Source organism: Bison bison, unplaced genomic scaffold, assembly GCF_000754665.1.
Source record: "Bison bison bison isolate TAMUID 2011002044 unplaced genomic scaffold, Bison_UMD1.0 scf7180017864306, whole genome shotgun sequence".
NCBI lineage: Eukaryota > Metazoa > Chordata > Mammalia > Artiodactyla > Bovidae > Bison > Bison bison.
The window spans coordinates 269444-294505 of NW_011494878.1; the positions used below are offsets into that span (position 1 = coordinate 269444).

A 25062-nucleotide genomic window follows, 5' to 3' on the forward strand; every position below is an offset into this window, starting at 1 on the left:
TCCTTCTGGCTTTCCTCTGAAAGTCTTCCTCCCACTGCTCTTTTTCTTTTGCCTCCTTGTTTCCCGCCGGCGTTTAGAGTCCGCTGGTAGGTTACATTTCCGCTTCCGGCGCTGTCCATGCGGGCCTGAGGAAGAGTAGCAGTTGTGAACCCGGTAACGGCCGCGGGCTGGGGGAATCGGCGGCAGTGGGGTCTTCCGGGCTGGGGCTCCAAGAGAGTCGCGAGTCGCGCGCGTGTTAAGGTCCTCCCTCGGTTCTCCTGGACAGTCTGCTCCTGAGGAGCGTCTCTTCCGCGGGCAGACATATTTCGTACCTGCCAGAGAAGTGTTGAATGAAATTCACTCAAGAGAGCCAGGACCAGGAGGGAAGGTGACAAGGTGAGGTGAGAGGTCGTTTCATAGCTGGGTAATCCTAGCAGTGACTTAGACCTGAGCCAGATCTGTTGACTGTAAATTGTGCTTTTCTCATCACCCCCACCCCCACGCCACCACGCCCCACCCAGCCGTAAGAAGGAGAAAGTCATCAGTACAAGTTCGGAACCAAAATATATTCATAGTAAAGAGGAAAAATAATGTCTCTGAAATTCTACACGTGTTTAGTCAAAGCGTTCCTAGAACCCAGCACTCCCAACTCCCTGCTAGTGTTTTTCTGGGTATTTGTCTTTATTTTTTACATTATGCTGGTATATGTGGTCTTTCTGTTGCCTCTGGTGAGTGTCTGTGGGAAGTCTTTGCCAACAATTGTGCAGACTTCTGATGTCCCTATAGAGTATCACAGAACATGGGTTTGGGTTTCCTCCACTAGATCTTAGCTGTAGTCGTCTCCGTGAACAATGTCTAGCTTATTATAGGCCGATGCAAATATGTATTGAACTGAAATAAATTTAGTACCTTAATTGAATTAAGTAATCTCACCCCCCGCCCCCCAAGCAAGCACCAGATTGTATGCGACCTGTTTTCCTAAAAAAACTCTCCAGTCTAGTGGTTCCTAATTTATGGGCCATGAATTCCTGGGACTCAGAAATCATTGTAAGGGTTTCTGCAAACCCATGTGGTATCCAGGCAACATCCAGAGTCAGTCACATCTCAGCAGGGAGATATTGCCATTTTTTAAAATATATATATACACATGTATTAGAACTTAGAAATGTTGCATATTCAACAGTTGCTAAAAGTAATACTGCTAATATGTTGGAAGATGATCAGATCAGATCAGTCGCTCAGTCGTGGAAGATTATAAAATGATTTTATTTTTCAAAATAAAATATCTTAAAAATATGTAAGTATGAAAGCCATTTCATTAATCCAGTTGATTTTTAAGGCTGAGTTTATAGGGTAACCACTAGTCACATGTGGCTATTTAAATTTAGAGTTGAATTAAGTAAAGTTAAATAAAATTTAAAATTCAATTTCACTAGTTCTCAATACCTACATGTGCCTGGCAGCTACTGTGTTGAAAAATACAGGATATTTAAGACAAAAGTAACCTAAGCAGAGGTAACCAATTTATAGCAAAATAGAAAAAAGTGAAATTGGGGATAATATTAAGCAGTCCCCCCTCCCCACCCCCGTTGAGTAACAGGGGTGGGAAATATGTATCCCTTCATAAAGATTCAAATGAAATTTACTATGTTTCTCTGGGGTTTTATTTTTATTTTTTTTGATTGTAAAATGCTTCTCTTGCCTTCATCCCACTCAGTGTAGGTTAGAGTTACTTGTGAATTGGTAAAAAGCCACTATGGAGACTAAGGACCAGAAGAAACACAGAAAGAAAAACAGTGGGCCCAAAGCTGAAAAGAAGAAGAAACGGCATCTGCAAGATCTCCAACTTGGTGATGAGGAAGATGCCCGGAAGAGAAACCCCAAAGCATTTGCAGTCCAGTCTGCTGTGCGGATGGCGAGATCCTTTCACAGGTATGTTTAACTGGAATCTGAAGGAAATGGCAACCCACTCCAGTGTACTTGCCTGGAGAATCCCAGGGATGGGGGAGCCTGCTGGGCTGCCGTCTATGGGGTCACACAGAGTTGGACACGACTGAAGCGACTTAGCGGCAGCAGCAGCAGTGGTTCTTCCATTTATTTTTTTTAAATAGTAGGAGCCTCTCCAGTTATTTCAGTTCATGAGTCTGTTCCAACTCTGAAGGACATGGAGGTGCAAGCTGTGTTTCTTTTACTGAAATTTAAGAAGTCTTTCCTGTGGAAGCCACTTAGCCTCCAGCATTTGCATACAGATTGGCTTCTTTTGTCCAAGAGAAAAGCTTAAGAATTTATAGAATTTGTAAATTTTAAACAATTTCTATGATAACGGGTACACTTGTGTTACTTTCTGGATATCTTTCATAAAGTTACAGTGTGTAGTATTAAATAGCTTTCATTAATGAGTCCTTATTATAGGTATGTTAAACATTATTGAATTAAATTCTTCTAGTAGGAGAGCCAAATTTAACCCCAAAGCCTCCTCTTTTATTTATTATGGTACACTGCCTCCATGTTTGTCTCTTGTTTTCTTTTTAAACTATTGAAGTCAACTAATAAGGCAAACAGATTTAAGGTGTGTATAGTTTTCAAATCTGTACTATTGAAGTCAGCCTGATATAAGTATATTTACTGAAGTGGTTATTTGGATTGGGACCAGAAGTTAACAATTTATAATTGTATTCACATATTGTCTGTTCTGCTCTCTTTAAAGTCTTTGCTTCTAGGAATAATGCTGTCTATATTGAAAGTGAATTTATTTATTTTTTTAAAAAAACAAATAGGACTCAGGATTTGAAGACAAAAAAGCATCACATTCCAGTGGTTGATCGAACTCCACTAGAGCCCCCACCAATAGTGGTGGTAGTGATGGGGCCTCCAAAAGTTGGAAAGAGCACTTTGATTCAGTGCCTCATTCGGAACTTTACCAGACAGAAGCTGACAGAGATCAGAGGCCCAGTAACAATCGTGTCAGGTAAGAGGTGCTATCACAGACTGGCATGGCAAGTGTTGTCATCTAGGGAACGTGCCTGTCTTTGTTGAACACTTTCTTGACTGGTAAATGTTAAAGTAATACTGTCGCTTCATGTTACTGCTCTTGTACTTTTATTGTGGCTGTAGCTTCAGAAAAGGATAGATTCCCCAAGGTAATAATAATGTAGATTTATACCTTATTCTGACTGCTATATGGATTTGCAAGCTGTGCTCCTCTGAAAGGCTTGGCAGACCTGGGTGGGCTGGCTTGGTCATGGTGAGCACTTCATTTAACAGATAATGAGTACCTGCTTTGCATCAGGCACAGCTGCTTGCCCTCATGAAGCCACATTCTTGTGGAAGTGAGGGAGTTTTTCATTTCTTTTTCCTGTCAGAACTCATCTGCTCTGGGAAATGGTGACCTTTCTAAAGTCTGAGGGAAGATGAAACAAATTCCCATGTGACAGTGGTAAAATCTGAAGTCTCTTCTGTTAGCAATAATATATTTGGATTAAGGCTTTTCTTTTTCTTTAAGGCATTCCCATGATTATGACTGATTTCTTTCAGTTTAATTTAAAAATAATGATTGCTACAGGAACTTTCTGTTGCACTATGTTTGAGGGTTTTTTCCGCTGTTATGAGAACAGGGAAAACTTTTATAGAGATACAAGTGTTAATCCACTTCTAAATAGCATGGTCATGGCCATCATGAAGCCTACTTATCTGCCCATCCAGTTGGAATTTTACCTGTTTGAGCACTTGATTCATAGGATGGACTTTTGATACTCTTTTAAAGTTAGAGAACATAGCAAGAAAACTAAGATGGAATTTGTTTGATTAGTTTTCTCCCATAAAAATGAATTTCTGATATACTCTTGTGAATGTATAAGGTGCTTTACCAGATACAATTAAAAAATAATAACAATTAGAGTTAACAGATTTTTTCCAAGATTTTTTAAAAGTAAAATTTTCATTTTTTCACTTATAGGTAAAAAGCGCAGGCTCACCATTATTGAATGTGGCTGTGACATTAACATGATGATTGACCTGGCTAAAGTAGCAGATTTGGTAAGTCACTGGGGACAGCATGGGTTTCTGATGGGGACTTATAGCTATGAGATAGGTTATTTATCCCATGTTGAAGGAAAGAAAGGTTTAAGATTAGAGAAAGAATGATGAGTATCATCAGGAATACAAAAGATGTGTTTGAATTGGTGATGATAATGATAATTGTTATAATAAAAATAGAATGTGCATAATGAAACATATTCGGAAATCTAAAGGCAAACCATAGGTCAGAGAAAATGTTTAATGAACGTAGCTAATAAAAGCACATTGATGGAACTTCCTTGGTTGTCCAGTGGCTAAAACTCCATGTTCCCAATGCAGGGGATTCAGATTCAATCCCTGGTCAGAGAATTAGATTCTTCTATGCTGCAACTGAAGATCCTGCGTGTTGCAGCTAAAACCTGGCACAACCAAATAAATAAATATATATATTTTTAAAGCTCATTAAGATATACATACATACATACAAGTTTATAATAACACCACTTCTTGGACCTTTACTAGGCACTGTGCTAACCGTTTCTACAAATTTAGCTCAGCTAATCCCCCAGTATGCCTTTGCAGTAAGTAGGTATTAACTCTAGTTTACATATGATGAAATTGAGGCTTCCAGAAACTAAGCAACTTGTCTCAGGACGGAACCTCTGTTCTTGGTTGTGTCAGAAACTCTGTTCTTAAATTACGATCAAATATGGATCTTTTTACCATATTGGGCAAAAAAATCTCATGACAACTTCTGAGTATTTACAATAGAAAAATCTGTTTTACTTAACATAGGGAAATATTATAGCCTTGATTGCATTTATAGAAATGTTAATTTCTGTTAATTACCTTTAAAACTAGCAAAAATAAAGCCAAAGAGAAAAAAAAATTAAACCATATTGATTAGTAAGTGTGGGTTGACAGATACCTTTTAAACCAAAAAAAAAAATTTTTGTTTAGCACCTCTGAAGAGTTTGTTTAGCACCTCTGAAGAGCTATTTGGGACAAAGAGCTGCAGATTTTATCCTTTGGCCCAGGAACTCTCCTAAAACATAAAAAGTAATTTAGGTGTTACATTTATGCCATCTTAATATCAGAGAAATGAATACCATTCAAATTTTGAATATGTAATGCTGCCATTAATAAAAATGTGTTATTGCCAATACAAAATAGTATAAACTTATTAAATCTTGTATACTTAAAGTGATTGAAATAGTTCAGCATGTCATTAGTTTCTCTTTTATGTAACGTACACCATATACTAACTTTAAAAGCATACACGTATTAAGAAAAGTGCCTTTCATATACATACAAGCTTTTAAAAGGCACACATGCCTTTGATGAGATGTTCAAATTGCTACAGGGTATGCACAGTGCAGGATTTTTGCTTTCCTTTCTCTGACCCCTCATTCTCAGTCACCCTCCAATATCTTTCCAGATATGTATATAAACACACATACAACCCTTTTAAAGCTAACACTGTTTATCATACATGCTGTCTGTGCTTTGCTTTTTTTTCACTTAGTATGCCCTGAATGTGTAAAATAAGTACAACCTCATTCTTTAAGTATCCAGTTATGTAGATACTTAAAATATTTATTGATTTATTTATTCCAGCTTAATTTGATTGCTCTGTTCTGGGTTGTCACAGAGCCTCTGAAGTCACAGTGAAGGCACAGTGGTATATGGATTTGTGTGCACATGTATGAACATTGAAGGAGTAATAGTGGCTTCATTTATCTTGAGTTGACAAAGGGTAGTGCTCTTCTCTATCATGGTGATTCCTGAAATAATCATTTGATTTAGTCTAGAGCAGGAATTGGCAAGCTTTTTCTATAAAGGACGACACAGTAGACATCTTAGGCTTTGTGGGTCCCAGTTTCTGTTGTAGTCACTGAGTTGGCGGTTGTAGTGCAAGTGCAGTGTAGACTGTATAAACCAATCAACCTGCCTGCTCCAGTGGAACTCCAGTGATAAAACAAGTGATAGGCCAGATTTGGCTCATGAGCCATAGTTTGGTGGTGGTCTATTTTGGGTAGCCTCCTTAAGAAATCGTGTCTTCTGTTTTTAGGTTTTGATGCTTATAGATGCCAGCTTTGGGTTTGAAATGGAAACATTTGAATTTCTAAACATCTGCCAAGTACATGGCTTTCCTAAAATTATGGGTGTTCTTACTCACCTGGATTCCTTCAAGCATAATAAGCAACTGAAGAAAACGAAGAAGCGACTAAAACATAGGTTCTGGACAGAAGTCTACCCGGTAGGAAAAGAATTAATTATTGAATACTAACACTGTAATCCTTTGAAAATAGAATAAGTAGGAGAGATTAACAAGCATCTCTACAGGATCACCTCCTTAGTTTCCTTAATATATCTGTTCATAGTCCCTGAAATATCGCCTTTAGATAGTCTTTGTTCTGGACCTCTTTCTGTGTCATTTGTCTCTGCATCCCTCCTGCACCAGGCAGTGTCTCGCTCTTAGGTATTTTGAATTTGTGATTTAAGAGAATTTATCCAAAGTTTTTCCTTGTTGCGGGACCAGGAACTACAGTGCACACACACTGCCTCTCGTTCCTCTCCCCCATACCACTGTGTCCCATCCGTCATAGAATTTTTCTGTGCCAGGGAGCCTGTGTTCCTCATGTACCATACTCCAGACACATGCCACTGCTTAACTTGAAACTAAATATATTTGCAGTTCTGTCCTTACAAAGCCCTAACAATATGAATCCTGAGAGAAGCCAGAGAAGTTCTGGAAGCGTTGGCACAGTGGGTTGCTAGAAGTCTCCCTTTCTTAGAATTACTTCTTTAAAGGGCTTTATTTTTGTGCTGTATTGACAAGAATTTGATTTTTTGTTTTTCGTAATATTTAGGGTGCGAAGCTATTTTACCTTTCTGGAATGGTACACGGAGAATACCAAAACCAAGAAATTCACAATCTGGGCCGTTTTATTACAGTTATGAAGTTTAGACCTCTTACGTGGCAAACTTCTCACCCTTATATCCTGGCAGACAGGTAAAAAGTGAATGTAAACTTTTTCCTTCCTGACTCATGTGTTTCAAAGCTAAAAAAGGTTAGCTTATTTTGTCTTAATTATTGAAAGTATGGAGAGAAGTATAGTTGATGGAAAATATCTACTGTTTTTGTACCATTACTTATAGATACTATGGCTTCAGGAGTAAAAAAAAAGTATGAAATGTTCAAAAAAATGTGAGGATTTTGAAGGCTATAGGATGTGAGCCCCATCCTGCTGTTTGAGCCTTAATTCTCAGTGATGCTGTTTTTGGACTGTGGTGCTCCGGTCACTCTGATGTGCTGTGCGCTCTCCTTTCTTTATGCTTTTTTCATATTTTTTTATCAACCTGGAATACCCTTTCTCCACCTACCAAAGTCTAAGCCACACTACAAAACCCAGATCAAAGCTTATCTTCTCCTTATAGGGTTTTTCTGGATTTGTTCTCTACTTTTCCTTAACCCCAGGTACATGTCGTTTCCCATTTCTGGTGTCTCGCTTATGGAATGGGGATCCTGTAGAGCCTAAGAGAGATATAGTCAGGCGTTGCTTCTTTTTCTCTGATAGATGGTGAACTCTGCTCCCTTATTTTTGTATTTTCTATACTTTTCTAAATAATATGTGTAGTGAATTACTGAATGTGAGAATCATTGAAATGTGAAGAGAGTTATAAGAGCTCTGACATTCATTTCTGACATATAATATTGGGTTTGTTTTTCTAGGATGGAAGATTTGACAAACCCAGAAGACATTCGAACAAATACCAAGTGTGACCGGAAGGTGTCTCTTTATGGTTATTTAAGGGGAGCACACTTGAAAAACAAAAGCCAAGTTCACATACCAGGTATCCTTTTGCTGTAAAATATATCTGTAGAACTCTTGGCCTGACTTCAGTTCTCTGTTCAGTGGCTCAGTCATGTTCAACTCTTTGCAACCCCATGGACTACAGCACACCAGGCCTCCCTGTCCATCACCAGCTCCTGGAGCTTGTTCAAACTCATGTCCATTGAGTCGGTGATGCCATCCAACCATCTCATCCTCTGTCATCCCCTTTTCCTCCTGCCTTTAATCTTTCCCAGCATCAGGGTCTTTTCCAGTGAGTCAGTTCTTCACATCAGGCCAAAATAGTATAGCTTCAGCTTCAGCATCAGTCCTTCCAATGAATATTCAGGACTGATTTCCTGTAGAATAGACTGGTTGGATCTCTTTGCAGTCCAAGGGACTCTCAAGAGTCTTCTCTTTTGAACCACAGTTCAAAAGAATCAGTTTTCAAGAAAACTGGAAAATGGCCAAACAAGATAAAGCCATCTTGCTGAAGTTTTAAGAGTAACTCAGGTCTATATTGGTCGCCAGAGGTGTTGAGTTGACCACATTTCCTCTACTTTGATGGTGTTGTTCAGCTGGACAGGCACAGTGCTAGTGTCAGGCTCCGCCCTTGTGGTTGAAGCCTTCTGTCTGTGTCATTTCTGCCACCAGTCACTTGTCAGCAAACGCCGACTTTCTGTGTCTGTCTTCCAGGTGTAGGAGATTTTGCTGTGAGTGACATCAGTTTCCTCCCAGACCCTTGTGCACTGCCTGAGCAACAGAAGAAGCGCTGTTTAAATGAGAAGGAGAAGTTGGTGTATGCACCTCTCTCTGGAGTTGGTGGTGTGCTGTATGACAAAGATGCTGTCTATGTGGACCTTGGGGGCAGCCATGGCTTCCAGGAATCGGTGAGAAGGAAGTCATGGGAAGTAATGTAGTCAGCTTTTATTTAACGAAGCTTTTTATCTTTATTCATATCTATGGTAAAGGCCACAGTGCATGTTGTAAATGTTCAGAATATGTAAGTACAACAAGCAGAAAGTTAAAGTCGTGCTCTCCATACATCCCTGTTGCCAAGACACACCAGGGATCCCATGTCACCCAGTGTGAGCTTTGGAAGCAGTTTAGTGCCTGTACTTCCCATTTCTCCAGCTCTCTTGGTCATTGTCTTCTTTCTGTTTTTCTCTAAACATATACGTATTTACTTAGATTATATTCTAGATGATTATATGCAGATATCATATACATAGTATGTGTGTGTTAGAGAGACAGAGATAGTATTTGTTAGATGCTGACTGTAAATGCTTTTGCAACTTCTGGGAAGCACCTAAGAATATGTGAATCTGTTTTTCCGCATATTTGCTTCAGGCTTTTCATAGCCATGTTGTATTTCATTGTGTAGATAAACTTTGTTTACTGAAGCAATCATTGGAGGACTATGGGTCTCAGTCCCAGTGTCCCCCTAGTTTGAGCAGTGGAGTGCTATAGTGAGTGCCCTCACACATGCAGCTTTGGTCACTGGGAGGGATCTTGTTATGTAGTAAATTCCTTGAAGTGCAATGTTTATATCAGAAGATAATATATTTTTAAAAACTAGACTCCAGATTTTTATTTCTTTGACTGTTCTGAAATGAGATTTTCCTGTAATTGCTTTCTGTAGCATTGGCAACACAGTATTCAGGTTATTAGATTATTTACTCCATGAACTTTGGAAGAGTTTAATGAGGACAGAGATCAGTTGTAGGCTTTGTTGTAGAAATTCTTTTTTTTGTTTCTTTGAGGCAGTAAGAAAGGTTCTCAGAAACTGTGTTTAAGGTAATTTTGAGAAACTGATTGAAACCAGTGTGTTTTTCTTCAGAATCCTTGCGCGTTCCTCACTTTCCCTTTCTTGGTGACCTTGACAGGAGGAGGTGAGGCCCACTCATGAACTGGTCCAGAGTCTCATTTCCACCCATTCCACTATTGATGCCAAGATGGCTTCAAGTAGAGTGACACTGTTTTCTGATTCCAAACCACTGGGGTCAGAGGATATAGACAACCAAGGGTAAGTGTGCTGTTTTTTTATTCTTAATATTAAAAAAACAAACTTTATTATGTAAGATTATATCATACATCATTTTGCCGTCATAAAACATTTTGGTGGGAATCATTCCTGGTGGTTTGGTCCTGCTTTGCTTTGTATGTGCTTCTGTTTCTGAGGGCTCTTCATTTATGTAACGATACATGGAAATATTTTCTTGAAATTATATGAAGGATTCAGTTTTCACAGACTCAGAATACTTCTCAAACATTACAAAGCCTTTTCCATGGGTTGTTTTTATTTCTTAGGAGTCCTGAAGCCACTTGACTTTAATTGGCCAAAATAACAGGCAGAGTTCAGGTCTCTGTCTAGAAATCACATACCTTGTCTCTAAAATTTTTACTTAGATTGTGTTGTAATATCTCTTGTGGGTTAATTTGGACTAATATCTGACTTATGTGAGTTATTTTCAGTCTGGGTCGGGAATTTGTACATATCTATACATAGTGGGTATTTTGGTTGTATATAACGCAGAAAGTGAAGAGGAACTAAAAAGCCTCTTGATGAACGTGAAAGAGGAGAGTGAAAAAGTTGGCTTAAAGCTCAACATTCAGAAAACTAAGATCATGGTATCTGGCCCCATCACTTCATGGGAAATAGATGGGGAAACAATGGAAACAGTGTCAGACTTTATTTTTTTGGGCTCCAAAATGGTGATTGCAGCCATGAAATTAAAAGACGCTTACTCCTTGGAAGGAAAGTTATGACCAACCTAGATAGCATATTCAAAAGCAGAGATATTACTTTGCCAACAAAGGTCCGTCTAGTCAAGGCTGTGGTTTTTCCAGTGGTCATGTATGGATGTGAGAGTTGGACTGTGAAGAAGGCTGAGGGCCGAAGAACTGATGCTTTTGAACTGTGGTGTTGGAGAAGACTCTTGAGAGTCCCTTGGACTGCAGGGAGATCCAACCAGCCCATTCTGAAGGAGATCAGCCCTGGGATTTCTTTGGAGGGAATGATGCTGAAGCTGAAACTCCAGTACTTTGGCCACCTCATGAGAAGAGCTGACTCATTGGAAAAGACTGTGATGCTGGGAGGGATTGGGGGCAGGAGGAGAAGGGGACGACAGAGGATGAGATGGCTGGATGGCATCACTGACTTGATAGACGTGGGTTTGGGTGAACTCCGGGAGTTGGTGATGGACAGAGAAGCCTGGCGTGCTGCGATTCATGGGGTCGCAAAGAGTCAGACACGACTGAGCGACTGGACTGAACTGAACTGAAGTAATAGTGATTTATGACTGCTAATAAAAATTAGTCTGAAAATGATTGAGATTATCTACTTTATAACTTACTATATATATATATACAAAAACAGGAAAACATTTTTAGAAAAAGATCGTCAGCTGCCCTCTAACTCAGTTCAGTTCAGTTCAGTCACTCAGTCATGTCCGACTCTTTGTGACCCCATGAATCGCAGCATGCCAGGCTTCCCTGTCGATCACCAACTCCCAGAGTTTACTCAAACTCAGGTCCATCGAGTCAGTGATGCCATCCAGCCATCTCATCCTCTGTCGTCCCCTTCTCCTCCTGCCCCCAATCCCTCCCAGCATCAGAGTCTTTTCAAATGAGTCAACTCTTCGCATGAGGTGGCCAAAGTATTGGAGTTTCAGCTTTAGCATTAGTCCTTCCAATGAACACCCAGGACTGATCTCCTTTAGGATGGACTGGTTGGATCTCCTTGCAGTCCAAGGGACTCTCAGAGTCTTCTCCAACACCACAGGTATATTGTGGTAGTTAAATTCAGTGCGTCTGCCAGTTTGGGGAAATCCGTTTCCTAATATCTCATAGGAGTTATGATGATTAAACACAGTAGTGCCCATGCACTACTTAGCATGGTGCCTGACAGTTAGGAAGGATCACTAAAAGATCCCTGCTATTATGATCATTATTATTATCTTTTACCATTTTTGAACATTCCTCTAATCATTCTTGTGTACATGGATACTTTAAGATAGTTACAGTTAGTTATAAAACATGTAGAATTCTTGTATCTAATTGTAAGCACTTGCTTTTTCTATACATTCTCTTTATATAGTCATCATTTTGTTATTGATGTATTCTAACTTACCCATTTTCATTTAGTACAATTTTTAATATTTTTCTAATTGATTTTTTTTTCACAGTTTTATATAATGCTGCTACATTAAATAGCTTGATAGTTTTTTATTTCTTACCCCAATTTTGGCATCTTGATTCTTCTTTATCAATTATTATGTTGGTATTTTCAAAATGGCAGTATTTGTCATCTGTTACTGCTTCTATGTTTTTTAGCTGACATTCTTTGACACAGAACTTTCACCTTTTTATTTTAGTATCACAATTGAATAATGGGGTTTCAAAGGGGAATTTCCCAGCAGTCTAGTGGTTAGGACTCGGTGGTTTTACTGCTGGGGCCTGGGTTTGATCCGTGGTTTGGAAACTAAGATCCCTCAACCTGTGGGGGCAGCCCCCCAAGAAAAAAATCTACTTGTTATTATGCGATTACTATCATTTTTGCTTGTGATGCCTTTATTGCCCCTTCAGTCTGTCTTCTGTGTCCTTTTGGCATGTTCCTGTTAGCGCCAGAGCACATCTTGCTTTCTAATAATAGGATATTTCAGGCTGGCTTTGTACTTTCCCTGCCTTGGACCTGGAGTCAGTTATTTCCCTGAGGATCATCTGTTTCAAGCTTGGAAATAATGGGTTTTCTAAAAGATCTATTAAGCGCCCACTTCCCTTTTGAGCCATTTCTTTATAAAATTAGACTTTTTTTTTTTAAATGAAAGTTATTTCTCTATTTTCTCTGTAAGTTCTTTTGAAGAGTGGTACTACATAAATATACATGAGTTTGCATTTGACTATAACTATTCCAGTATTTATCAAATCATTCCATTATATGTTGTGTCATTAAAACCATTTCTTGACATTTTTTTCTGTTTCTTTGCATATTTATTGACCTGCCATCTCTGGCTTAGCTGATTATTGTACAAATAGAATTATTTTGCATTTTTTTGTTCATATAGGCAGTGGATGCCAAAAGAGGAAAAGCAGGTGGATTTGAAAACTGGTCGAGTGCGTCGGAAAGCCATTTTTGGAGATGAAGAAGAAGATGAGTCTGGAGACAGTGATGATGAAGATGATGAAATGTCTGATGGTGACAGATTGGAAAATAGCTATAGTGATGATGAAACAGAAGAGGGGCAAGATGCTGAAGTGACTGATAAACAGTATATGTCTGGTAAAGGTATAAAACGGCAAAAACTTGAGACGGAAGAAGACTTTGAGGTGGATTTGCCAGCGTTTGCTGACAGTGATGATGACCTTGAGAGGAGCTCAGTGGAAGAAGAAGCAGAGGAAGCTGATGAAAGCAGTGAAGAAGAGGATTCCACTGCAGAGGAAGAGAGGGATATTTTAGAATCTAAGGCTGTTAGAGAAGGTGGTAAGCCAGAACTGTTACAAACTGATGATTCAAGTGATAGTTTGAATATGGAGAAGTCTTTGACAAGGAAAAAAGCAACTTTCACCACTTCAGATTCAGGTCATTGCACAGCTGAAGAGGCGTTTGCATCTGAAGATGAACCTGAAGGAAATTCCTCTCTCAGTACAGAGGAGGAGGATTCAGAAAATGAAGAGGCTATTGGGAAAAAGTTTCTAAAACCTTCTCAAGTTGTCAGTAGTCAGAAACTGGGATCAGGGAACTTAATTGATGAGACCAGTGATATAGAAGACTTACTCAAAGAAGAAGAAGATTATAAGGAAGAAAATAACTATTCCACAGAAACTTCAGGTATGCTTAAATTTATTTAACTGCCATTGTAAACTTGGCACTGAAAGGGTTCTACAGATAGAATGTCTACATTTGAGTTTCAGCTGTTTTGGAGATTTTGTTAACTGTTCAAATATTATAACTCATACAAGGTTTTCAGGATGAATGAGCAATGAGCACGAAGCATAGGGACAGATAAACAGACTTAACTGGATGTCCGTGTTGTCTTTTCAGGTGCCCTCAAGTGGAAGGAAGACCTTTCCAGGAAGGCAGCTGAGGCCTTTCTGAGGCAGCAGCAAACAACTCCAAACCTTCGAAAGCTTATTTATGGGACAGGTGAAAGAGCTCATTTTAATCTTTTAAACTGTTTTCTGAAAAGGAGATGAGATTGGTTAGAGGATTTCTGTCATACTTTTGACATCCATAAGATATTCCTGGGTGTCATATTTTATGTTTGGCAGATGTTTTTAATCTTCAGCTGATGAGGACTATAAATCAGTCATACAAAGTAGATTTACGGGTTTGCCATAAAACAAAACTTTTGATAAAAATACTCTTCTGTTATGTCATTTTGTACCCCCTGTAGAAAATCCTTCATGGGAATTTTTTGTAGAATTTAGTATCAGAAAAAATTCTCTAAAGGTGTTTTTTTCCCTCTCTGAGAATGAGTGCTCTGTACAACTCATTCTGTTTTTACCTTTTACCCTTCTCTGATCTAATTTGTATATATGTTCTTTATGGAAAGAGCTTGACTCAGTAATGCAAAAGACAAAGTGGTGAACCTGATATTGCAGTTCCTATTTACTATATGATTAGAACAAAGCTGGAGTATATGTGACCTAGGAGCTTTGAATTGGGTTGGTGTTTAATGATTTCTGTTCAAGTTTTGCCTGAGTAATCTTAGTGATTAGAGACTCAATGCTCTTAAAGAGAAACTCTTATCACTTAATTATTTAGAAAAGAGGATACAGTAAAAAAAAAAAAAAAAGAGAGAAACTCTTTATGATATTTGAAAGCTCTGTCTTTAAACGTCCCCTCCCTGCCCCAACCCTCAGTATTCTCCCTCCAGACTACATGCTGAGCAAAAGTTTCCTGGCCTTTCTGTGTCTGTGGCTGATGTGCTTAGGGGCATCACCATATCTACCGCAAAGAGGGAGCCTCAGTGCCAGGTCCTCTAGTGGGTAGATTTGTTCTCACCTTTCTGTCATGGTGATTTCTTCAGTGACAGAGGATAACGAAGAAGAAGATGGTGATAATGGAGAAGAGCTTGGAGGGTTGTTTCGTGTCAGCCAGCCTGCCAGCGAGTGTAAGCACAAGGCTGACTCTTTGGACTGCTCCAGATTTCATGTAGAGGCACCCCATGATTGGGATTTAGAGGAGGTAAGGCTGAATATGAATAGCGTATTTGACTTACAGAGAATTCAGGAATTGTTCTAAAAGATTATATAATTTCAAAATTGCCTACCTGTTATTAGGCTTATTTTTATAACATAACAGAGGACATTTCTCCAGATATTGGAATGAGTATTTCATGCATCCTAAGCAATACTATGTTCTGAGTTTAGTCAGACCATATACATGTGTTAATGGAACAAAGGAGAATGGTTAGCTCTTAGTGTGGATAGTATTATTAATCTTTATTTTGAAGTGTTGCATGTAGGTTTTCATACATGTGAGATATTTTGTGTTTTATAACTAGGAGATGTATAGTATCCTTGAGTTAACATTTAGAATTTCTACTATTTATAAGGAAACAGATATCCATAACACTGGTAAATTTTCATCTCCCACTCATCACTGTCTAGTCACAGAATTCATTCAGTTCTCAGACTTTCAAGGTTTAATCCCATCTTAGACCTCTTTCCTTCTATTTTCTGTTCTGGAATGTTCTGACATTTCCGTGGCTGGCTTCTTTTGATCATTCAGTTTAGTTGAAATGTCAGGGAGGGCCAGTCACTGTCAATTATCTGTTTTAATTTATTTTATATAATCCTTTTTTGGAGGGGGGGCAAAATTTAATACAGATTATAGAAAAACCACATAAAGTAATTGTTTGACTTAATGGCTGACTGGGTGAGTACCTCTGTAGCCACCGTGTGTCCATCCTAGTCACAGTCCACTCTTCTCTACGGAAGAGGGATAATAAAATGATCTGTGAAGAACCATCCTGTGTGGCTACTTGTGGCTATTGAGCACTTTAAATGTGACTACTGAGACAGAAGAACTAAAATTTTGTTTGTTTTGTTTGATCTTAATTAGAATTTAAATAACCACATGTTATAGCTACCCTCTGGACAACATGTCTCACTGTGTTTTTGTTGTTTCTTGTTTGGTATCATATCTAGGAAACCATTGTCAAATCCAGAATCATAAAAATTGACTCCTATGATTTTGGGTTAGAGTTTTATAGTTTAACTCTTACATTTAAGTCTTTGATACATTTTGAATTAATTTTTGAATTTGGTGTGAGATGAGCCCAACTTCATTCTTTTGCATGTGAATATCTAGCTGTCCTAGCCCCATCTTTTGAAGTCTGTTTTCTCTTCCATTGACTTGTCCTAAAACCCTGGATGAAAATCACTTGACCTTAATACATGGGTTTACTTGTGAATTCTTAATTATATTCCATGTATCTATACAACTATCCTTGTGCCAGTATCATAGTATTTTGATTATCATTTCATTGTAAGTTTTGAAATTAGGAAGTGAATCTCCTGACTTCATTCTTTTTCAAGAATATTTTTTCTTTACTGCATCCTTTGGATTTTCTGTATGTTAGAATCAACTTTTCCATTTCTACAAAGAAACCAGCTGGGATAAGAATTGCTTTCGATCTGTATTTTGGGTAGTATCAATACCTTAACAATATTGTCTTCTAATGTGTTAACACAGGATGCCTTTCCATTTATTTAAATATTTTCTGTCAATAATGTTTTGTAGTTATCAGAGTGTCAGCTTTGCACTTTTGTTGAATTTATTCCTTGTGTTCTTTTTTAAAAAAATCCTTACTTATTGGGCTGCATCTGGTCTTGATTACAGCATGTGGGATCTTTGTTGTGGTGTGCAGGCTCTAGAGCACGCGGGCTCAGTGGTTGCGGTGCTGATAGTGTTTCTGTGGATTCCTCAGGGTTTTCCATTTGTAAAATCATACCACCTGCAAATAGAAATAGTTATTCTTTCTGAACTGGATTCCTTTTATTTCAGTTTCTTGCCTAATGGCCCTGACTAGAACATCTAGTACAATGTTGGATAGAAGTGGTGAGAGGAGACATCCTTATCTTACTCCTGATCTTAGAGGGAAAGTTTTCTCAGTCTTTCATTGTTAAGTATGATGTTAGCTATGGGTTTTTTAAAGGATGCCCTTTATCAGATTTAGGAAGTTCCTGTCTAAGTTGTTGAGTGTTTTTTATCATGGAGGGTCTGTTTTTGAAAATTTATTTGATCCCTGGTTTCCATAAGTCAGTTGTTAAGCTTCATGACAGCAAGGATCTTCTTAGAACAGTTTGTCATTCAGTGCCTGCAAAGCTTCTTGGCATAGAACAGATGTTCAGTAATAATTAGTGAGTGAGTGTAGACATGAAGGGATGAGTGAATGCACAGACTTGCTTTTGCAACCATTGTAATCATACTAGCTTCGAGGCTACTTTTTCTTTTTTTTGGAGGGCGCCACTCCATGTGGCATGTGGGATCTTAGTTACTTGACCAAGGATTGAACCTGTACCCCTTGCAGTAGAAGTGCAGAGTCTTGACCACTGAACTACCAGGGAAGTCCCCCAAGGCTACTCCTAGAGAGTGGGGTTATATATGAAAAACATGAATCATGGTCAAAATGTTATGTGAAGATTTGAGCCCTTGGCAGTGAGGGCCGTGTGCTGTCTTAGGTCAGGTTCCCTAGGAAGCACTCTGAAACACAGAGTTGTGTACAAGTTTTAGTCTATATTTGAGAAGTGCACCTGGCATCCACTGCATGTATATACTGGATGATCTGGCAGATCTGGGACTGAGAGCCTCAGTACTTCTTTGCAGTGTTGTACTGATACAAGACATTTTGTCTTTGTTAGAGTATTGGCTAGAGGAATTAGGTTTTCAAACAGCCACGATAAGTACAGATTAATGAATTGTTAAATGTCTGATTGTTTACTTATGAAGTCACTAGGCAGATAGTATTTCCCTATCCACTGTTAATGCTATGATATATATGTTTTTATTTCTGTTATTATACTATCTACATCAAAGTTTGGAATGAAAATATCCATAGAATTAAAATGAATATATCTATAGAAGTATCTTGAAAAATATTTAAAGGCAAATTGTCAGCTACTGTTTCTAAAAGTGGTTATTTATTGAATGATTGGAGCCTGTCAACTGAGTGCTGACTTTTCTGTATAAGGTTATGAACAGTATCAGAGATTGCTTTGTGACTGGGAAGTGGGAAGAGGATAAAGATGCAGCCAAGATCTTAGCAGAAGATGGTAAGTAAAGTACTGTATTCTTCAGAGAAGACTGCCTTCTCTATGTCTTATTTTCGTCCATGTCTTTAATAGTCAAGTTGAAGATGCTAGTCAACTGTGAAATGCTTTGGGCATCTCCTTTGCTTGGTTCTGCCTGGATGCATATTGTGTCTAAGGTGGAAGAGGAGAGTCTCATGGCCAATGGAATTCCCCCTTGCTGATAACCCCTGGGCACCTGCTGTATCTCGGTGGAGGAAAGGAGATTCAAGCTCTTTGGGAAAGTGAGCACTTTCCTTCATCACTTACTGTCAGTGGGATTCCTGATTTATCTGAATTGCTGGTGAGATCTAGTTCAGTCTGAGGCAAGAATGAGCCTGTCTGGGCTGCCTTCTCTTGCTGCTTGGCAGTTGGGAAACACTGGCATTAAGTTGCTTTTCTGTGGGTTGTGGTATAGGGAGACACAGGCCACTATGTCATTCCTCTGCTCCTGGGGACTCTCACCAACCCATCTTTGTCTTTCCACCTTTGAGAGTTCTCCTTTGTTTATCCCTTGTGCTCTTGCATCATTTCTGGAGTTGATGGTTATACACAGTCAGGAGGAACAGAGGAAATATGTCTATACCATCTTTTCCAGATTAGAAAGCCTTGGTGATTATTTTCATTGTAACTATATAAACAAGAGAATTAAAATCTTCATGATACTGAATCTTCCTTTCCAAACACATGGTAGTCGATTTGTTCAGTAGATAATACCTTCTCATTGAGCCATGTTGAAGAAGTTGGTTAAGGAACTTAGAGCAGTGCTTAGTATGTGAAGCACTTAAAAGCATCAGATAAGGTTATTCCATGTGTCCTTTAAAAAGCATATTAAAACTTTCAGCATTTTTTGAATGAAGTTCCAGCACATTTCTTGTTTAGATTAGTCCTAAGTATTTTATCCTTTTTTATTTTTATTACAAATGAAATCTTCCCATCTTTTGTATCTCTTCTGGTCCTTTTCCTTTATGTTACATGAAAATATTTTGATACCTTTCTAAATGATGCCTCCCAAAGTTTAACTTCTCTGTTTCTTTTAAGGGTAGGATCCATAACTAAACTTAGAGCTCTAAAAATGAACGAATGAACACTTCTTCTGGGCTCGATATCCTTTTGGTTACTACTGTTACTCTCAATGCTGTGTTTTATGTAATCTGAGATTTTCCCTGGGCTTCCCTGGTGGTTCAGTGGTGAAGAATCCATCTGCTAATGCAGGAGATTTGGTCTTGATCCCTGAGTTGAGAAGATCTTCTGGAGAAGGAAATGGCAACCCACTCCAGTATTCTTGCCTGGGAAATCCCATGGACAGAAGAGCCTTGCGGGCTACAGTCCATGGGGTCACAGAAGAGTCAGACACAATTTAGTGACTAAAGAATAACACAACAACAAGATTTTCCCTAGGTATATCATATGGTTGTACTGTGTTAATCTTATATTGAGACTCCTTCACATGTGTTGTTATCATGACAGGGATTTTCAAGTCACTCTTTGAACTTTTGGTTTGGGGACTGATGTACATGGCCATGCTTGCTACCTCTGTATGCTTCTCTACTCCAGAATATCTATCACTAATCCTGGGAAAATAGCTCTTGGCTAAGTGGGATTTTGAAGTAAAATATGGAAAAGTGGATTAAGTTCATTTACTTAACCTAAATAGGTGATGAAATACAAAATTTGACAAGAAAAAGAAGGCTGTGTAAATGCAGGATTCTTTAGGGGTAGGTAGCTATACGAACAATGAAAATGAAGTTTGAGATGCAGAGCAACTAAACACTCTTACTGCTAGGTGGTGCTAGAGTGTCACACGCAGGGGAGTCATTTGAATGTTCTTTTCCCAGAGGAACTCTATGGTGACTTTGAAGACCTGGAAACCGGGGACGTGCACAAAGGAAAATCAGGCCCAGATACTCAGGTATGACTTGTCCATGGCTCGCTGTCAGCCACTGGCCCTGCCTTGATCTATGGTCGGTATGTTCTGCAGGAGGCCCCATATTGAGAAACACAAATCTTGCTTATCTGTGTAGATTACAGACTGGATGAATTTCTTCCTAAAAGTGAAGTGGGTGAGAACAGAGTAAAAAATGTTGGTTTATTTGTTATCCTTGATTCCTTGAGTTTTTTGAGTGATACTTATTATCTCTTCTTGTTATGATTCTTCAGTCATTGAAAGTTTTAGCTCCTGGGTCACTGTAATTTGTCATCATTTTCCTCTTCTTACACTAAGTGCTGTTTTAAAAAAACGAATTCCCTGTTCTCCCTAGTATTTTTAGAGCAGTTCCTGGGAGCATTTGGGTTGGGGATGCTTGCTGTTACTTTTATTCATGTTTGGCAGTCCCAGCCATATTAAGGAATTGCAGTTCATTGTAATGGAGTTGTCTAAATGTCTCTTGTTGCAGTGCATGTTATTTAGAGCCAAAGGCTTTGTTTTATTTTGTTTTCATGATGAGCATAACTATGATTTTTGCAGCTCAAATAGAACTCTTAAAATCTGCCTTAGTATTTAATATGTAAAGAAAAGGTCTCCACAAATTTTCACAAAATTTACTCTTCTGGAAATTTAAGATTGAAGATGTGGAGGAAGAAGTTAAAGAAGAAATTGATCCCAGTGCAGAGGAAAGTGCCAAGAAAAAGCATTTAGATAAAAAGAGAAAATTGAAGGAGATGTTTGATGCAGAATATGATGAAGGAGAAAGCACGTACTTTGATGATCTTAAAGGAGAAATGCAGAAACAAGCACAGGTGAGAAAACTCAGTTCCTATCAGCCTCATTTCAAGGTTGTAGTAGTGATGTGAATATGTAACTTTGTTTAGGTCTCTGCTCCGTGACCGGCATCTGGGCCTCTTGTTTGCACTTCTAGGTCGAGATGCAAATGAATGTGTTTATTCATGCAGTCATCTAATTATGTCTTCAGTCAGACATTCACCAGAATTATATCCGTATCTATTTTGTACCAAGCATTATATGTTGAGGAGGCAGAAATGGCTGAGACATGGCCTCCATTTTTGAGGATCTCACAATGTGGTGATTTGAGACAGTGTGTTTTGATTACTGCTCCCTGAAGTGATGATTGAATATTTTGAATGGGCATGTGATTCTTGGCCTTGTGTGGCTTAGGCACATACCAGTGCTCTCCAGGGAAGATTTTCTGAAAACCCTCCTTGATCAGAGTTCAAAGGATACTATGAATGTAAGGTCAGATACAGAGGTAAAGGGAGGATGTAGAATGCTGGAGATGGTCCTTCTCTGCTGTCTAGGGATGCTGAGCAGGCTGTTTGAGTTGATGAACTCTAAAGTTAGAGACACAAAGGTGTACATAGTTGATGGTGTTTAAGTTATGCTTTGACAGATGGGACCACCAAGAGTCCCTGTAAACTGGAGCACACCTTAATATGTCTTAAGCAGATTAAGTATATGATGATTTATTAGGGATTTTTCTGGTGGTCCAGTGGTTAAGAATCCGTCTTCCAGGGCAGGGGTTGCAGGTTTGCTCCCTGGTCAGGGATCAAAAATCCCACATGCCACAGGGGAACTAAGCCTGCATGCTGCAACTAAGACCCAGTGCAGCCATATAAATAAATATTTTTAAAAGTATGCAATTTCTGAAGATGCAGTTGAAGGATTTGCTCAACCTAGTCCTTTATTTAGTCAAAGAAGTATGGTTAGTCATTAACATAGTGATTCCTACTGGGTATTCACCTTTGATAGAAGTGACTAGGGAAGTGTAAGGCTGCTGCTGCTGCTAAGTCGCTTCAGTCGTGTCCGACCCTGTGCGACCCCATAGACGGCAGCCCACCAGGCTCCCCCGTCCCTGGGATTCTCCAGGCAAGAACACTGGAGTGGGTTGCCATTTCCTTCTCCAATGGATGCAAGTGAAAAGTGAAAGTGAAGTCACTCAGTCATGTCCGACTCTTAGCAACCCCATGGACGGCAACCTACCAGGCTCCTCTGTCCATGGGATTTTCCAGGCAAGAGTACTGGAGTGGGGTGCCATTGCCTTCTCCAAAGTGTAAGGCTAGTTCTGTTTAAAATCACCTGGAACATTGTGGGTCATTTATAAAGAACTTTGAATGTGAGATGTACAAGGGGAAATAAGGACTGGGTTGTCATAAGTAAGATAGAAAAGCCTTTCACTGGTGTCAGTCTACCAAGGAAGATGAAGTTGGGATTGGTTAGGTTTGAGATACTTCTTGGACAAGAGGGGTGTCAGGTGGTCAATGAGGAGAGCTGTTGGGGTCCAGGGACTGAGATGTGCTGTCCTCAGCATCTGGGTGCTTTTTAAAGTTATGAGATGGGTGGAGTGACCTGGGGAGTGAGTGTAGGGGCAGGAAAGGAGAAGACTGAGACTGACCCCAGGTACTCTGTGTGGCTGGGCAGAGAGGATGAAGCAGCAGTGGGGACTGAGCAGCACTCAGGAGATAGAAGAGCTCTAAGAGGACATGAGGTACACTGGAAACCACTGTAGATGGAAGTGATAAATTGTTTCAGATCCTGCTGATGTATTAATTTTGGGGAAGACAGAATTGACCACTAGATTGTGAGGCCTTTAGTGACTTTGACAAGCATTTCAATGGAGTGTTGGTTAAAGTCTAATTTTAGAGCACTTAAGAGGATAGGAGTGGCATAACTGGAACCAGCCTTTAGAACACATCTGTGGAATTTTGCTTCAAAGGTAAGTGGAGAAATGGGGCAATAGTTATAGGAAGTGAAGTCAAAATGTTTTAAGATGAGAGAAATAACAGGCAAGATTTGTTGGAATAAAGTCCAACAAGAGTACATGATCTAGGGTGCAAGTAAAGGTTGGGATTAAATTGAGGCATGGATAGTCTCTTAACAGCTGCCTAGCAGAGCTTCCTGTGATAATGGAATGCCACATGTTGATACTGACCTCTTGAAATATGGCTACTGTGAATGACAACTTAAATTTTATTTAGTTTTGATTAATTTCAATTTAAATAGCCATGTGTTCCTACCATATTGAATAATGCAGAGCTACAAGGCTGAATATGGGTATAAACCCTGGTAGAAGGGCTAATTGGAAGTTCTTTTACATTGCTTAAATTTTGAGTGAATTAGGAGACAGTCAACAGTTGAGAATGGAGATGAGGAAGGAGATACTGATTGATGAAACGAGAAGTGTGAAATAATTGGAGAGTAAAAAGAGAATGTGTGGATGGAAAAGTTCAGGGTGTGTGTCAACCAACATTAAGGGCTTCCTTCAGAGTTGTTTGTATTTGCTGTGCTATAGCTTGGAGCACCAGAGAAGACAGTTGGGACATATCCTCAGCAAACTATAAAGATAAAACATACACTATTTTTAACTAGTATAAAGCCTAAGTAATTCTGTTCATGATTGCTTTATTTAGAAATTGGCTTTTTTTTTAATGTTAATCTTACATTTAGTAAAGATAACAGCCTTGTGGATTTTTAATTGTTTTCTTTTTCCCCCTCTCACATATATAGCTTAACCGAGCAGAATTTGAAGATCAAGATGATGAAGCCAGAGTTCAGTATGAGGGTTTTCGACCTGGGATGTATGTCCGAATTGAGATAGAAAATGTCCCCTGTGAATTTGTGCTTAACTTTGACCCTCATTACCCAATTATTTTGGGTGGTCTGGGCAATAGTGAGGGCAATGTTGGATATGTACAGGTAGGTACCCTTTGCTGCATACTTAACAGCTGAGGTTCTTTGGTCATACTTGAGGCAATAATCATACTGAAATCTCTTCTCCTCTCAGATGCGTCTGAAGAAACATCGTTGGTATAAGAAAATCCTCAAGTCCCGAGATCCAATCATTTTTTCTGTAGGGTGGAGGAGGTTTCAAACCATCCCACTTTATTATATTGAAGACCACAATGGAAGACAGAGGCTTCTAAAATATACCCCACAGCACATGCATTGTGGAGCAACCTTTTGGGGTAAAAACAGATTAGAATAGACTTCTTTATAGTTAATTTAGACCTTTTAGGATTGATCATTGTAGTTTTGCTTTTTTCCTTTTATGAAATCACAATTCATAAGATTTTTCTCTTTTCTGGGGTTGGAGTATATATGTGAAACAGAATCCAGGATGTGTGGTTCACTGTATTTTTTATTTTTTTCGTTTCCTTTAAGGTCCTATCACTCCACAGGGTACTGGGTTCTTGGCAGTACAGTCTGTCAGTGGCAGTATGGTAAGTATCTTGGTTGTTTTATTTTATAGATTGTGTTTGAGAAATAATGTCTTCATTATGAATATGTACTGAAACTTTAAGTTGAAAATTACTCATTTTTGGTATTTATAGTCTTCAGGGAATGGCAACCCACACCAATATTCTTGCTGGAAAAATCCCATAGACAGAGGAGCCTGGTGGGCTATCGTCTATGGGGTCGCAAAGAGTTGGACATGACTGAGTGACTAACACAGTCTTCTCTTTACTTTCAATTTTCCTTCGTCTTTTTAATAAGTAAGGTGTGGGAGCAGAGAAGAGGGAAGTAGAATTATAATGGTACTGATAATGTTTTATATTTTTATGTTTTTACGGACATATTTTTCTAAAATTACTTAAGCAGTGCTCACCATGAGCTAACCACTCTACTGGGTTCTGACTTCCACTGGATACCAGCTAGACATTAGACTACCCCTTATGATGCTGGAAAAGAAATGCGAAAAAGCAAAATGGCTGTCTGAGGAGGCCTTACAAATAGCTGTGAAAAGAAGAGAAGCAAAAAGCAAAGGAGAAAAGGAAAGATATAAGCATCTAAATGCAGAGTTCCAAAGAATAGCAAGAAGAGATAAGAAAGCCTTCCTCAGCTATCAATGCAAAGAAATAGAGGAAAACAACAGAATGGGAAAGACTAGAGATCTCTTCAAGAAAATTAGAGATACCAAGGGAACATTTCATGCAAAGATGGGCTCGATAAAGGACAGAAATGATATCAACCTAACAGAAG

General features: G+C 38.9%; 1 protein-coding gene and 1 pseudogene across 4 annotated transcripts in view; both read left to right on the forward strand.

The window, feature by feature from the left end:
* LOC104997327 overlaps positions 1-239 on the forward strand; it is a 2205-nt pseudogene extending 1966 nt beyond the window's left edge.
* The window catches only part of BMS1 (BMS1 ribosome biogenesis factor), a 32592-nt gene continuing 7598 nt past the window's right edge, over positions 69-25062 (forward strand). The window contains exons 1-18 of one of the 4 annotated variants that reach the window (XM_010851998.1): positions 69-153; positions 1697-1911; positions 2757-2947; positions 3935-4014; positions 6068-6256; positions 6870-7012; positions 7733-7854; positions 8529-8722; positions 9719-9858; positions 12899-13662; positions 13876-13977; positions 14864-15021; positions 18032-18113; positions 19967-20040; positions 20691-20867; positions 23590-23778; positions 23867-24047; positions 24244-24302. In XM_010851998.1, the coding sequence (XP_010850300.1) occupies positions 1736-1911; positions 2757-2947; positions 3935-4014; positions 6068-6256; positions 6870-7012; positions 7733-7854; positions 8529-8722; positions 9719-9858; positions 12899-13662; positions 13876-13977; positions 14864-15021; positions 18032-18113; positions 19967-20040; positions 20691-20867; positions 23590-23778; positions 23867-24047; positions 24244-24302 (3021 nt within the window). In that variant the 5' untranslated portion in view covers positions 69-153; positions 1697-1735. Of the gene's footprint in view, positions 381-1696; positions 1912-2756; positions 2948-3934; positions 4015-6067; positions 6257-6869; positions 7013-7732; positions 7855-8528; positions 8723-9718; positions 9859-12898; positions 13663-13875; positions 13978-14863; positions 15022-18031; positions 18114-19966; positions 20041-20690; positions 20868-23589; positions 23779-23866; positions 24048-24243; positions 24303-25062 lie in introns of all 4 variants that reach the window. The other 3 variants (XM_010851997.1, XM_010851996.1, XM_010851999.1) reach the window with 3 other exon arrangements.